Source organism: Dermacentor silvarum, chromosome 7 (genome assembly GCF_013339745.2).
Source record: "Dermacentor silvarum isolate Dsil-2018 chromosome 7, BIME_Dsil_1.4, whole genome shotgun sequence".
Lineage (NCBI taxonomy): Eukaryota > Metazoa > Arthropoda > Arachnida > Ixodida > Ixodidae > Dermacentor > Dermacentor silvarum.
Window position 1 is genome coordinate 61,290,971 of NC_051160.1, and position 15,444 is coordinate 61,306,414.

Genomic DNA, 15,444 nt, shown 5'->3' on the forward strand with positions numbered 1-15,444 from the left:
CAGCGTTGACGGGTATTTCGCCACGGCTCAGCAGGAGACAAGCACAAGGACAATAATAAAAGAAGAAAAAAAAAAGTGTTCTTTCCTATTTTGCTTATTCTCTTTTAGATGCACATTAGGAAGAAACAAAACTTGACACACCTCAGGAAATCATCATTCTACTCTGAACTTGTTTGCTGCAGCAGGAGCAGGCTTTTCACAGCAGACACTGCTTTCAAGAACAACTGCAAAGCGTTGTTGTAAGCACATGCAGTGCGAGCAGATTAAGACAGAAAAAGGAGCGAGGCAGGACGGAGCGCTCGCTAATAACTGGTACTTTATACTGACACGTTCCTGACTAACGTATCACTATAGATAGTGGCATTCACACAGGCAACTGGCGGAGGTTGCGTGACCAAGTCTGTTGCAAATGGTTGTGTTGGTTGAAAAAATGAACAATTGCGTGAAATCGCTCGCTGGCCGTTTCTTGAGCTGCGGGACTGGCTAAACCAATCGACAGGAGCAGGACATCAAAGTATGTTGATGTTAATTTACGTGGCCATGGTTGTGCAAGCAGATATGAATGGTAGAAATCGCCAGACATTTCGATGTGGGAACAGGCAGGTTGCGCTTGCCAGTGTGAGCATCTCTCGGCAGTTGTGGACCTCTGTCAGTCGTCGGTGTGAATGCTGCCGATAGTAATAGTCTGTGTTCCATCCTGTCTGTTTGCACTGTGTGTGCTTGCAACGTCACATCAACTAGACCGAAGAAACATTCATCTTCATAGCTATGTACACACATTGTCGTCTTTGTCTGCTACAGTATTGACTTGTTGCCTCCGAAATATGTGCACAAATTTCCACCACTCTGTGCAGGATGGAAAACCCTACACAAATTATCAAGTGCCAAAACTGGGTGATAACGTACAGGTTAGTGTGTTCGCCTCCCAACTGCATATTGCCACGGGGGCAACAGTTGGAGTCCGAAAGACAAGAGTAGTGCTGGGCATTATTTTTTTTTATTGGCATGACTTTTTTTATGATTACGATGGCAACACTGCGACAGAAAGAACAGATGGACATAGCATAGCAAACACACTTTTGAGCCCTTAAAGTGCCCCAAACCACCTCTGAAATTTCGAGCAAATTTTAAGTGAACATGCATCATCTACAAAATGCTGCGACATTCATCTTTGCCAAACATGGCAGCTCTACACTCCAAAGGAAAGCTACACATTCCAGAACCAATCCCATTATCTTTTCTAGGCCTTTCCGGTCTCTTCTTCACGTGTTTATGCCAGCAGGGTCATGCGCTTGATACTACCAGTGTAAAGGCCGCTAATTGAACTGACCAAGGACGACAGTGCCAACGCGATGAGCCGCCTGTGTGTTCGAGGAGAGTGGGAGGGTGGCTTGCCCATTGCGCATCGCTTATCCTTCCGTGGAGCTTCTGTTTAGTCGGCATTGCACCAAGGGTGATCAGAGTCTGAATGTGGAGGAGCCCACCTTCAGGTTCTTGTTGCCGATTGGCTGTTGGGACACGTAGCTTTGTCGTGCAACTTTAGTAGCTTTCGTGGCACTGCATGTAGTTGGTGAGGGTAGTATGCCATAAAGAGAGAACGCTTGGGAGGAGGGTAGCAGAGGTGGGCAAGAAACCATGGCAGTCGTATTGTTCATCAAATGCCTGCAACTTTTTTAGTACAGCGTCACTGCGAAATAATTCTTGTAGCTGGTACACAGCTGCCACTGTACTGTGCATGACAAAATTTCGACCTCGTAGTGGTTAAAGAGCCCTCTAACTCGCATTTTTATAAAATGGACATTACCTTGGAGCCACTTGTTAGATCCCTTTTGGGATCGTGTGTACCGCGGTAATTCTGCACACAATACCGAGTGGCAATTTAACAGTGTTGAAATAGAGCTATTGTGGTAACGGTAAGATTAGTTTAAGAGAAGCTTGTGCTAAAGTGTATTTCTGCAGTTAATTGTTTCTGTACGACTGTCCAGAGTGTTGAAACGTTCAAGCAAACCTAGCTCCATGCAAGTGAATGAGCTAGGTTTGCTTGATTGTGCAAGCAATTGCGGAGAGAAGCTACCACAATAAAAAAAAAATTGAGCTTTATTGCACTTTTTTTTAATTTCATTTCAAATGTACTAATCTCCCTCATTTCAAATCTACAACGTTTTCGAAGCAGAAATTGCTCTTCTATTGTCTTAGCAACGGGTGCAACCATGCAGTCCTGCCAAGCATGCTTGGACACTGAGGCTTGAAAGAGGGCTAGCTGGCCATCATGGTTGACGACTTAAAGCCTTTTGTATTGACATGGCATTTTTTGTCATTTTTTTTCCCAAGCCCATCGAACTCTACACCTAACTAAATTTACTGTAATATCTGTCTCTACAAACCAATTTTGGGTACCCAGGTGGTGCACGCACCCTCCATTCCTGTGATTGCTGATGTTGCCACACAAGTACAGCCAGCAGAAAAACAGCAGTGTCATCAGACCATGATATTGTGACATTGCCGATGCTAGATCTGGCATTTTAAAACACTTTCATTATCAATTTAAAGTATCTTACAAGTTTTCCCCACTTGAGCAAAGAAACGGCACTTTTGAACACAAGAGGAGACGCACAAGCACTTTCTTCGCCCAAGTATGTACCAACTGGCTCAAATTAGCACAATATTGTTTCCCAACCTTCATACTAGGCAAGTGTCATCCTCTTATGTGCTAGAAGCATGTGCTGTAGTTTCTATAACTTTGGAAAATATGTGTTGTGGTACTCTTTTGGTGACTGTGATGGATAGTGACACAAGCTATGAGAAATCTCTAGGCACTTCAAAGTTGGCAAAGTCTTCTTGACCAATTTTGTTCACCTTGTACACGCAGGCTCAGTAGTGCATTGCAGGCATTAGGGTTTTGGTCTGCCTGTGTACGCATTAGTGTGCGAAATGAAGGGACGCACGTGCGGGTAGCGAGGCTGGTGGTGCGCGAACCTACGATTGCACAGCAATAAATGGAACTAGTTGGTTCATGTTAATATTGAGAATAACCTAACTTAATGCACTACACGATGAAAGGCGGACAACACAGGTTTGCAGGAAAAACTGCTTTGTCCTGCAAGCCTGTGTGTCCGCCTTGTTTTTTCGTGTAGTGTTTTTAAGTCCGCGCATTCTCAAAATCTACGATTTGCATGCGCTGTTTACCAGCTGGCGTAAATGAGTTGACAGCAATATTGTCATTAATGTATAGTTGCTGTAGTAGTAACCTCGTTGATACGATGCCGTTACATACGATTTTCCGGCGCCAACGTTCGCGATCGAGAACAAAAAAATGCAGCCAGTTCCACGAAGTGAAATCTGTCGAAACAGCGGAGCTGTGGTCGTTCTGTTTCTGCGATTGTCGCGTATGTTTCTTCTTTTCGATTTTTTTTTTCGATTAGCCAAGATTCCTTACTTATATCCACGTTGAAGTCCCCAACGAGGATGAATGGAGTGCTTCTGCAGTCATCATCATCATCAGCCTATATTTATGTCCACTGCAGGACGAAGGCCTCTCCCTGCGATCTCCAATTACCCCTGTCTTGTGCTAGCGTATTCCAACTTGCGCCTGCGAATTTCCTAACCTCATCATCCCACCTGACTTTCTGCCGTCCTCGACTGCGCTTCCCTTCTCTTGGTATCCATTCTGTAACCCTAATGGTCCACCGGTTATCCATCCTACGCACAACATGGCCTGCCCAGCTCCATTTCTTCCGCTTAATATCAACAAGAATATCGTCTACCCCCGTTTGTTCTCTGATCCACACCGCTCTCTTCCTGTCTCTTAACGTTACTCCTAAGATATTTCGTTCCATCGCTCTTTGTGCGGTCCTTAACTTGTTTTCGAGCTTCTGCAGTACTCTGATTCAAACGATGTTAACGAATCAACTATGAACTCTTTTGCGGTCTTTACCGCGAGCCAAGCGGACGCCGAGCGGCGTACATCGTGCGAAGAGCGCGCGGCCAGCGCGGCGCCAAGCGCCTCTCCTCCTCCCCGGCGCGCGCTCCGATTGGTCGGCTCCTCTCCTCCCAGCGAGCGGGTCACATGACCTCTCTGGCTCTGCTTCTGCGTGACGGCGCCGTCATCGGCGGCGCACGCTCGACTAAGAACAGCTCCGTTGTTAAAAATGACCCAATAGAGACGCTTATTTTTATTGCGATAGCAATTATCATCATCATCATCATCAGCCTATATTTATGTCCACTGCAGGACGAAGGCCTCTCCCTGCGATCTCCAATTACCCCTGTCTTGCGCTAGCGTATTCCAACTTGCGCCTGCGAATTTCCTAACCTCATCATCCCACCTGACTTTCTGCCGTCCTCGACTGCGCTTCCCTTCTCTTGGTATCCATTCTGTAACCCTAATGGTCCACCGGTTATCCATCCTACGCATAGCAATTATATGGAGACTCAAAAGCAGATTTCTGCCGTCGGCGTCGCCGTCGCCGTGAGGTTCCGTATGACGTCAATGGAGATGAAATCGTCGCCGCGCACCGCCGAACGCTGTATGTGCGAGTGAAAGGGCGCGAGGGACGCGCGCTTTCACGGGGAGTGAACGCACGGCGGAGAACAAACGCGCGTTCTGCGCTGTGCTCCCTTAAGGGCTGCAGAAGTAGGCGTCTCTTTCCTCCTCTACAATCACCATATATGTAGAGTAAACGTACCTTCTTCCGACGCGCGAAAGGCTGTGGGGGAGGGGGGGGGAGGGGCAGGGAAGGGAGGCGACGTTTAGCTACGGCACCAAGTGCCTATTTATATCAGAGGCTCTGGCAACAGTCACCAACGCCGCACGCATTTTGAGCGAACGCGGACAAAACGCCGGCGGCGTCGACAACAGTTCTGCGTGTTGATGGTGCTGCTGCATGTCCAAGTTTATACAGCTGATAAAGCTGCTATCATTACTCCGTATAGCTCTCTTCAAATTTGCTATCGCAATTGATGCTTCGCCTTTCAGGTGAAACTGCGACAACTTTTTTACTGGTTCATACGTTCATGAAAACACGACTTTCGGCGCCAACGTTCAGTACATCGCCAAACTGCGATCATATGATACGCGTTTCCCAACCGCTAGATCCCATGCATGTAAAGAAAATGCGCGAGGCGCGCGCGATCGAGAACAAAATATAACTGCCTTCCACGGCAGCTTCAACGGCGGCGCGCACTCAGTTCCTCATTCCAGTACCAGCAAATCTTCTACGTGGTCGTCGCATTTACAGCTATCGCCGCCAACTCTATTGTGATAAGCATCTTCGCGTATATCTGTTTTACAGCGCGCGGGGCGTAGTGCCGTTGGTAGTCTTCCCGCTTCGTTCGCTTGCGTGCAGTTGGAGGCTGAGCCGCGAGTGCCGGCTCACCCTCGCATGCTTTCACTCTCGCATAGAGCGTACGGCGCGCAGCGCGGCCGTAATGTGTGCCGCCTGCCACTGCGTTGCCTAGCAACCACCTCGCGGAGCGTTGCGCGCTATGCTCGGGAGAGACAAAATGAGAGAGAGGGAAAGAGAAAATGAGAGCGAGAGAGAGAGAGAAATTGTAGCAGCACCAACGAGGCAACGCACAGACGTGCTGCCGACGCCATCCGCGCTTCTCCGTTTCCCCGCATTAGCGCCGAACGCTCGCGGTGTCCGTGATAGAGAGCCTACATGCAATGCTGTTTTAGGGTGACGACAGCCTTTGTAAGGGTACTTGCCGCCGCCAGCTAAATTGGCGTGTTAAATCTAGGGCACAAAATGGCAAAAGACCAGCCGACAGACCACATTTCCCGCAACCCTTGGTGACGTGAAATTAATTAACTTCTTTTAATAAACTTTGGCCTCAGCAGCCAGAGACAAATAGCGCGTCTGAGCGCCGTACACGGCACATCTACGTTTTAGTTAAACAGACTAGTAAGGACAGTCTTTATTACAGCACACTTCAAAAAACACCCTTTATATAATATGTACAACTGGAAGGCAACGACAATGCTTAAGGCAGTTCACATTCTTGGCGTGAGATAATACTACCACGAGCACGCCATTGTACCTTATAACTTTTTGCTTTATATGTGTCGCACGACGTGCAATAGAAAAGTAGTTTGATGTGTTAAAATAAAAGGAAAAGGCAACTAGTATATTAAAGATGTATGCAGGTTTCTTGTGCGCATTGGCGCCCGTACACTGTGCATAGCTTTCACCCACTTTCCCTACATGTGCTCGGACTGCAAGTGCTTCGCGAGGCGTTCCCCGATGCCAAGGACCACGATGAAATGCATATACACTTCTTATAACTTAGCATCACTTGGCATTACTTCGTATAACTTAGCATCACTTTATATAGCCAGGATCAGCTAGGAACCGATCAGCTCCGCTGTGTCTTTAGCCTTGCGCCACTAGTGCCAAGATACCCCGATTTTTTATCGCATGTGGACTTTATACGGAACCTCAAAGCAACGGCAACAGCAGAAATTCACCTGGAGTGCCCATACAATTGCTATCAGCATTAAACCTTCCTGTGCTGGGGCCGCCAAAGACATTCCAGCTTGACGCGCATCGGCGTCTTGTGCACAACAATTCGTGTACTGCTTCTTATTATGTATGAGGGACATCCTAAAAGTAAGTTTCGTCATTTATTTTCGCATGAATATTGCCAAAACAAAATACACCATTGCATTATGAACTATACACCTTGCACTATTTTTCCACATAGTCACCACCGACATTGAGACATTTGTCGTAACGTGCAATCAGTTTGAAGAAACCACTCTGGTAAAACTCAGTGGCCCTGCGATGCGAGGAATTGTCGCACAGCCTGCTCCACCTCGGCATTTGACGAGACATGACCTCTTCACCATACACGATCTGTAGGCGTTCATGGATAACGGACGCACCAGTCCAACGTGCCCATTCATACAGGATAACCGCACTCACTTCCATTGGCGACCACGTTGTCAGCACACGTCTGTCTGCCATTGTGATTTGTTCTCTGCTAAGCTCGGGCACACCGGTCTGCTGCTACTCTCTCTTCTTCGGCGCTCTGCGCATGCATCATTCGTTCTCCGCTGACGCGCCTTCCGTCGTTGAACCAGCAACGGGCGTGTATTCTCGTGGCGATTGTTTGCCTCCCCTGGTGTACCATGTTCTCTTTAAAAAAAATGACGAAACTTACGCGGCGGGTGCCCAGACCCACTAAAAATACGCCGGACTCAAATCTTATCGATTTGATAATAAAGCTTACGTTCTTCTTCTTCTTACTTTCGGAACTTCCCTCGTATATAGATGTCAACTACAGTTGAGTCTGTCCAATTTTTTTTAGTTCGGATCGTACGTTTCCTCGGTTAGTATGCGTTGTTCTAGCATTTTTTCCCAAAATGTATGAATGAGATCCTACTGTATTCTACTTCGACTAGAAAGCATCATGCACACACTAATACAGTTGAGCAAGGTCTCAGAGGATGTCGCTAGAAGCAGTACTACTGCCATTCACGTCTGCGGTATCTCATAAATAAGAATACGTATATGAACAGGCTTTATTAACTTGTCCTCATACATACTGCCCTTCACAGAATGTCAGATTACCAGAGATATTTATGGTATGTCGGCAGTCACATTGATGGCACCATCTTGTATTGCAGAGGTAATTAAACTAGACAGAGAGCTATTAATGCAATTAGCATTCTTGGGATACTTAACACACTTTCCAGTGTCTGTCTCTAATCGTTTTCCCGCCAACTTGGGGTCACTGAGTAGTCCATGGTCTAATCAGTAGAGCATTCGGCTGCTGTGCAGAGAAAACTGCACAGCAGAGGCATATGCCTGATGTGCCCCCCCCCCACCTACGCTCCTGCTCTGCTCCAGTATTTTTCAGTAAATGTTGAGTACCTTGCTACAATGCTTTCCGCTTAAGGAATCACCAACTATTATTGAAGAATGGTGGCCATTTAAGCAGAAGGGTGCATGGCTCTCTCTGTGCCTTTCAGAAATGATCAAGGTGCGATTACAGTAAAAGCTCGATGATACGAATCTCACGGGGTCACGAAAAATATTCGTATTAGCCGAAATTCGTATCATCGAAACACAATTAAAACTACTGTCGAATCTCGATAATTCGAACTCGAAGGGGCCCGAAAATTAGTTCGAATTAAAAGGACGTATTTTTGAAGTATTCGTGCACTATAGCACGATGCACGAACGGTGCGAGTCGTGAAATATCGCGGCGCGCAAGCGCATAGCAAGCGCGGGCCACGAAACTGCCCGCGCCGGCTAACGGTCGCTTCCCGATAACGACAGAAAACGAAGCTTCAGGGAGCGAGCGGGCGTCGCCGGCACACGGGTGCGCGCGGAGACCGTCGAAGGTGAGGGAGGAGGGCGGCAGGAAAGCGGATTTGGCCGCGTCAACTCCGCCGCTTCGGTGGCTCCCCTCGCCCTCCCTCTCAACTCCCTCGTAGCTCTCTCACCTTCGACTCCGTGCGCGCCCGCCGCCGTGCTGGCGCCAGCTTATACCCCCTGAAGTTTCGTTTTCTGCCGTTATCGGGAGGCGAGCGTTTGCGGGCGTGGCAGTTTCGTTGGCACGACTGTGCCTCCGCCGCTGCTTCCCTCTGCGCTGCTGCCGCAGCGTGCAAGGTCAACATGTGACTAGAAAATAGAGGAGAAGGGTTCACTGCCATTTTATCCGCGTGGCTGAGACGTCGGCACTAGTGTGTGCTAGAATACGGTTGTCTAGAACACTCTAGGTCGGCACGTACACGCTTGTTCCGGCGCGATGCAGAAACGGCGACCTTGTAATTTGAGAGAGAAGGAAATTTCCGCGGCGGGTTCTTTTTTTTTTTCTTTTTCCCCCGTTCCTTCGCGCGCGGCATTGAGGGGTCTCTCCTGAGCTTTTGCTCTGTGGCGGTGTCGGAGCAATGCCGGTCGGAGGCGCCGCCGCGTGATTTGGCGCGCTGCTAAGAGCATTGTCGGTGCGCGGTATGTTCGAAATAAGCGTGTTCGAATTCGCTTGCTTCGCGTTGACGTTGAACGAAAGCACGTTTTTCATGATAGTCTCGCTGTGCAAGAATTGTGCTCAGTGTTGACGTTGCGAGGCCTAGCTCCTTAGCCAACTCCGTCCGCTTCGTCTTGGGATCCTCATCGACCTTTCGAAGAATGTCTAATTTCTCTTAAAGGAGAGTGCTTTCCGCTTGCGAGACATAGCTCGCTGCGACTAGGCAAAATGGCGCAAACACGAAGAACGCGGCCCGAAGCTCAGCAGCCACTCCATCTGACGGCTCGCAGAAAAGGAGGAAAAGTACAAAAGCACCAAAAGCGCCACCGCTTCAAACTCTTCGCGCCCAGTCGCGGAGTCCGCGCTGTCCGGCGCCGCGCCTCCGCACCAAAAGACAAGGAGAGAAAGCGCGTGACTGCGCGCTGTTCTCTTTCGCGGCCGTCGGTGGGGTGGCGTTTATTCGTATCAACCGACGCAGGCTGAAAATCGATTCGTAACAACCGTTCTCTAGCACGTTGCAAAGTAATGGGGCTCGGCCGGGACCACAGAAAAATTCGTATCATCCGAAAATTCGTATTAGCCACGATCGTATCATCGAGCTTTTACTGTACTAGGGCAAGGTGTAAGAATACCAGAGTGAGAATGTGAGAAATTGCATAGGTCAAACCTGAATATACCGAATTATCGGATATAATTATAAAATTCAGTTGGTCATGCTTTATTTCAATAGAGTATTCTCCTGTTATAGTACGAAACCGAAAATACCTGATCTGACACAGCATATTGGTTATGGTGAAGAAAATTTGTTGGCATGTGCACTGGCTCAAAGTACACATACGTATTCTAGTAGCAAAAATGCCAACTACAATCGCTGACAGTTTTTTTTACCTGCATGCTTATTTAGACTTCCTCAAGGCACTGCGCTACCTGTCCATAGAACCCATGCATAATGGCAACTGAAATTTCAGGTGCCGCACGGTGTGCCTCTTGATAGACGTGTACCATGCTGCAAACGGCAGCTGTGAACAAATGAACAGCTGTGAACTCGGCATGAAACCTCAAGTTTGGCGCTGCCAACTGCCGTGCAGACAGCATTGGTTAGGCTTAGCAGCCTAGGCAGTATGACTGCGACAAAAATTTGCTTGCGGCAGAGCAACTGGCAACAAGCTGTCGCAGGAAGTGCGACAGCTTGTTTCGTATTAGTACCTCATATTTTCGTATTAGTACCTCATGGGCAATCGAGCACGAGATCACATGCGGGTTTCGGCCAGTGGCTTTAGTTTGGTTGAACTGCAGTCACCTACGTGATAACGCCGATCGTATGGTTGCGTATTGGTGATGGTACAAAGCTCGTGTATGTAATTTGTTGTTGCTCCTGTGCCACAGAAGTGCGCAGGAGACCCTTAGCTAGCACGTCGGAGGCATCATTCTTGTGTTTCTTTCACATAGACAAAATCACAACTTAACGAGGTTAGACTTATTAGCAAATTTCATATCAATTAAGTCCTACATCATCATACATATGGATTTAACTCTAGTTCATTTCAGTCTGTCCCAACAATTTACCATTCACAAGGATGCGGTATCCATTGCCACTAACTATCCAAAGGTGGCGAATCTTGACACGGCAGTGCACTTCATATGTCGAACACCACATCAACTCACTGCTACATGTTAACATACCTTTAATTTTCATAAGAGCATTGTTTGTTCCATAGTAAAATTAACTGTTTGTGTATGTGCAAACACCATTTCTTTTTTTTTTTTCCTCAGAAAGTTGTATGGCGCTGCTGAAGTCTGGTGCCTTCTGTTCATAACAGCTCCAAGGCAAATACTGGAGGATTGCACGGCTGTATTGTTCAAGTGGTCAGTCCATGACAGTATAAAACGTACACAAAATGTTCTTAATCTATTATCCAAACATCACTGTGCCCTGGTGCAGCTGATTCCAGTAGGTGCGTAGCCTCTGCAGCCATCTTTGCCAGTGCCTCTGGCAAAGTGCAGGTCCCAGGTGATGAACATGGCATGGACTGCCGTCTTCGTAAGCGATCACGATCATGGCATCTCGAACCTGGGTTTGTAGCAAGCAGAAAACAAAGCAAGGGGTTCAGTGCTAATGATGATGCTAGCAGTAGAAACTAAAAGTGCCGCAAGTTCATTCTGATGCAGAACTGCGTGGTACAACGCAGTCAGCTGGCCTAATATACCTATGTCTCACCGTCTCTCCCTAACCTAATACAAATACTGTATTCACATCGTGTGAAGTGTGTTGTTGAAAAGTTTATTAAAGTGTTAAAGCGTGCAATGTGGGGATCCCATATAGCTGCAGTAAGACGAGCTTTTTATGTCAGCTCTTTGCATTTTGTCCAGCATCAAGTGCAGTAATAGACTGAGTTAAATAAAACAGATTGGTAGCCTATAAGGGTGACCGATTACAGTATGACAGGCATACACTGCAAGTGTATGCACTATATTTATTTACACATCAAGGTTCCCTTTTCGTGAGACATTTCATGATGGAACAAGCAAAAATTTGCAGACAATAGGTGCTATATGGATGACTGAAATAATGGGCTGCTTAAAACTATGTCTAATATGAAACAGCATGAACAAACTTGAGGGTAGCTGGTACCACTCAGGCCATTCATAAGAAAAAATTGTGGTAGAACCCATCTGTTGGCGACTGTGAATGTCGTCAATGCGAGTACATTCGAATGAAGACATCATTAAAGTTCTGGGGTTTCATGTGCCAATACCATGATCTGATTATAAGGCACGGCGTAGTGGGGGACTCTGGATTAATTTTGACCACCCGGTGTTCTTTAATGTGCACGCGATTCACGGTGCACGAAGTACACAAGGACTTGTTGATGACGTTGCTTGTTGACTTACCTTGCCGAGAAGCCAGGAACCCATATTTAGCAAGGTGAGTAGGGGTAGGCAAATAAAATGAATTCTGGGGTTTTAGGTGCCAAAACCACAATATGATTATGAGGCACGCCGTAGTGAGGGGCTCTGGATTAATGTTAACTACCTGGAGTTCTTTAATGTGCACCCAATGCACAGCACACGGGCATTCTTGCATTTCACCCCATATAAATGCGGTCGCCATGGCTGGGATTTGATCCCACGCCCTCTGGCTTAGTAGCGCAATGCCATATCCACTACGTCACCATGGCAGGTGGGTAGGCAAAGAAATGCTCTTGCATTTAAATGCTTTAAGTGCTCTAGCATTTAAAGCACCAAGACATGAAAAAAAGACAAAGCTGAGCTCTGGAAAACAAGGACGGAACATTGAATCTACATCAACAAGACTTTATATTTAGTTAACCTGTATGAACCTGAGAAGTTTAGTGCTGCAATGCTACTTCTGCACAAGTAATCGGAGAGCGAAGTAAGCGAAGGCCGCAGTCGGTACGAGCAAGAGCCAACAGATGGTGCCACCTAGGCGATTAAGTGGTGCCACCTTTCTCCAGAAATGCAAAACAGTGACTGGTTCCAGACTGTCATGCCATGCAACATAGCAGGTCCCCATAAGCCATTCTCAACAGCCGAACCAAGTATGTGCTACAAAAGGCTGGCTGACTGAACGGAAACACATACTGCATTGGGTTGCATGCACACTCGGACACACTATAAGACAATAGACAATAGTGGCTTCTGCAACACCTCGCAATACTCGTCTCGACAACACTGAAGCCTGACTTCACAGAGAAAATACTATACATTAGTATACGCCGCATAAATCTGGGTTGTAAAGGTAGGCAAATTCAACCTTAATTTTGGAGGCAGAGAGAGCCTTTTCACCTGAATTTTGTAGCTGTCATCGTAGTTGAGTGCACCAACGTAGGCTGCCACTTGCAATGGATTGTCGTAGGTATCTGACAACCGTGGCTTCGGCTTCTTGGACGTCTTCCAGTCAATCAGCACAAGCTCATTCCTGCAAAATGCATTGATTGAAAAAATTACAAAAATGCATTAAGCACGAGGATGCTGCATCAGAGCACCAAAAGCATGCAAAAGGTTAATACTGATAAGGCTATACAACGCTTAATATGTGCAGTGCTCATTAATACAGCTCTTCTTCTAACCTTACCACATTTCCTGGCCTGCATAACTAGCGTTCACTGAAATCTGTCATGATATAACCACTACCTTTGATGATCCAGGGGAACTGAGGAGAGACGAGAAATTTGTGCAAAAAAGGTAATACACTCTTTCTGCAGAAATGCCCGTCTCCTCAGCTTGCTGGCTGTTTCTGTTTATAGTTGGTAAATTGCAGCGAACTACGGATATTACAACAAAATAATTATGCTTTACTTTATAAAAATATGCAGTTTGGCCAATTTTTATGGGTTTTCCTTGATAAGAACATACTGAACCTACCTATTAAAACTGCTTAATAAAATATTTCGCCAACTAGCCCAATGTCAAGCTACGCTAGATAATGCCCAGGCCAGCACAGAGAAAATTTCGAGGTTGGCGGTGCAGAGCAGGGTCTGCACACTTGTTACCCTGTTTTGTCGTGGGAGATTTGAACTGAAGAACCAAGCAGTATGGATCTATTCACAGTTACAGACCAACATGTCAGTACCACATGCCCCGTGGCCTTGACAGGCATGATCCTGTGCGTCGGCACTTTATCAGTCTGAACAGAGCTCACTTAAACTGCTCCAGCAATTTTTGTCACATTGCAAAAGGCTGCCCTAGCTAATGTCTAAGTTGAATATGCTTCAGGGATCATGTCTTAATTTACGGCACATAGTGCTTGGACCATGGACTATAGTGTCACCTATGTGTCCTGCACTACACCAAAGGCTAAAACCTCGCATGACACTGGTCTCAATGAGATACTTTAATTATGGTTTTGCAAGTAGTACAGTCCAACCTCAATTTAACGAAAATGGATATAATGATGCAAATCTTAAATGTTTCTTGCCAATACATCAGCAAGCGACGAGTGGTGGCAAAAGACGCACCGGCACATGGCCTACGCAGTCGAGGATTCCGCGATACTGTAAGTGCGGATGGCAGACAGCGCTTTCCAGATGAACCACCTTGCCGACTTCGGGCCAAAAAGATTTGAGGCTTCGCCAGTGACCCTCATTTTCAGGCTGCACCACGATTTCCTCCTTTGGCGTCCCGCTGAGCAGGTCACGGATGTTGACATGCAGTGACTTGCCCTGGCTGAGTATCGCTGCGAATGAGAAAAATGAAAAACCGCGAACTGATAAAACAATTAACTCACGGAAGACGTGACTGCACTACAATATGACATGACTGACATGCAGTATGTCAATCCTTGGCGTCTCTGTTTGTTAGCTTCTTATGGTATAAATTCGATTGGCAAGTACAAGTAATTTCCCCTATGTTGTCCTTGGTGTCTTTGTTGGATTTTTATGACATGGTTAATAAAAATCGGGCCCCTCGGTTCCCTTTCTTCTCATGCAATATAAACAACACTTAAAAAAAAAATGGCAACATTCTATGCGGTGACAGTTCCTAATTTTGGGACACCCTATCGTTGCACTTATACCGGTCAAATAAAACGCCGCAAAACTCTGGTCTGTCCGTGCAAACCAGGCCTTGCGTAGCCCACGAATAAACGAGGCGCGCAATATCGCATTCCGTACGCCCTTACATTCCTGGTACTTCCTGAAATCTTCCTCGCCCATTTCGGCCACCATCTTCTGTTTCCACTGCTCCAGTCGGAGCCTTGACTGCTCGTCCATGGTATCCCTCAGTATGGTCGTTACGCTGGGGTACCTGGTTGTTCTGCGAGGTTCCTGCGCCGCGTCTTGCACCGTCGTTGCCACAAGTTCTTCGCCGCTGGCGGGTCCGTCGCTCTCGTCGTCAGGCACGCCGTCTCGGAGGAAGTTGAGCAGAGGAAAGTTAAGCGTCGCCTCGAGGTCGAAGCTCTTCGTCGGAACGCTGACGTTGACCCTCTGTTCGGCATCTTCGCTCGCAGCTGCTAGCCGCGCCGCTTCGTCGTCGGCGGTCGCAGTCAAAGCGTCTAGCAGTTCGGCCTCCAACTGGGTCCTGTAAACGCGCTCGCCCGCCCTGACAATCCTCACCGTTTCACGCTCTTCGCAGGCCAACCTCGAGACTTTCATGCGCCGAGGAGCGCGTTCGTCCAGGTAGCTCAGCCGAAGCCCTTTGTCGAGCTTAGTACCCTTCGTCGACTTGAGCACGGGCCCGTACAGAGAGAAGTTTTCGAAGTTGAATTTCTTGACCGCTTTCGCGGCGCTCGCAGACTTCTTAGTTGTTCGCACGCTGGCATCGCTTTCCGAAGCAGTGGCCGGGCTCTTTGTCGCTTTCGTCGATTTCATGCATTTGCACGCCGTGTCGCGTACCAGCGCCGAATGTCGCGCGAAGGACTTGCAGACGACAAAGTTTGCGGCCATGGCAGCCGCCATCTTGCAATCTGGTCTTGCTTTCTGGATCGAATTGGATCGAAACAGCCCTTAACAC

The 15,444-nt window shown here is 47.4% G+C and overlaps 1 protein-coding gene across 1 annotated transcript; it reads right to left on the reverse strand.

The window, feature by feature from the left end:
- Positions 1-10,641: 10,641 nt before the first annotated feature.
- LOC119458112 (mitochondrial genome maintenance exonuclease 1) lies at positions 10,642-15,411 on the reverse strand. Its single transcript, XM_037719933.2, has 5 exons — positions 14,615-15,411; positions 13,968-14,170; positions 13,766-13,779; positions 12,781-12,913; positions 10,642-11,044 (listed from the first exon to the last, which is right to left on the reverse strand). The coding sequence occupies exons 1-5, from the start codon at positions 15,387-15,389 to the stop codon at positions 10,886-10,888; spliced, it is 1,284 nt and encodes a 427-aa protein (XP_037575861.1). The 5' UTR covers positions 15,390-15,411; the 3' UTR covers positions 10,642-10,885.
- Between the last annotated feature and the right edge of the window lie 33 nt (positions 15,412-15,444).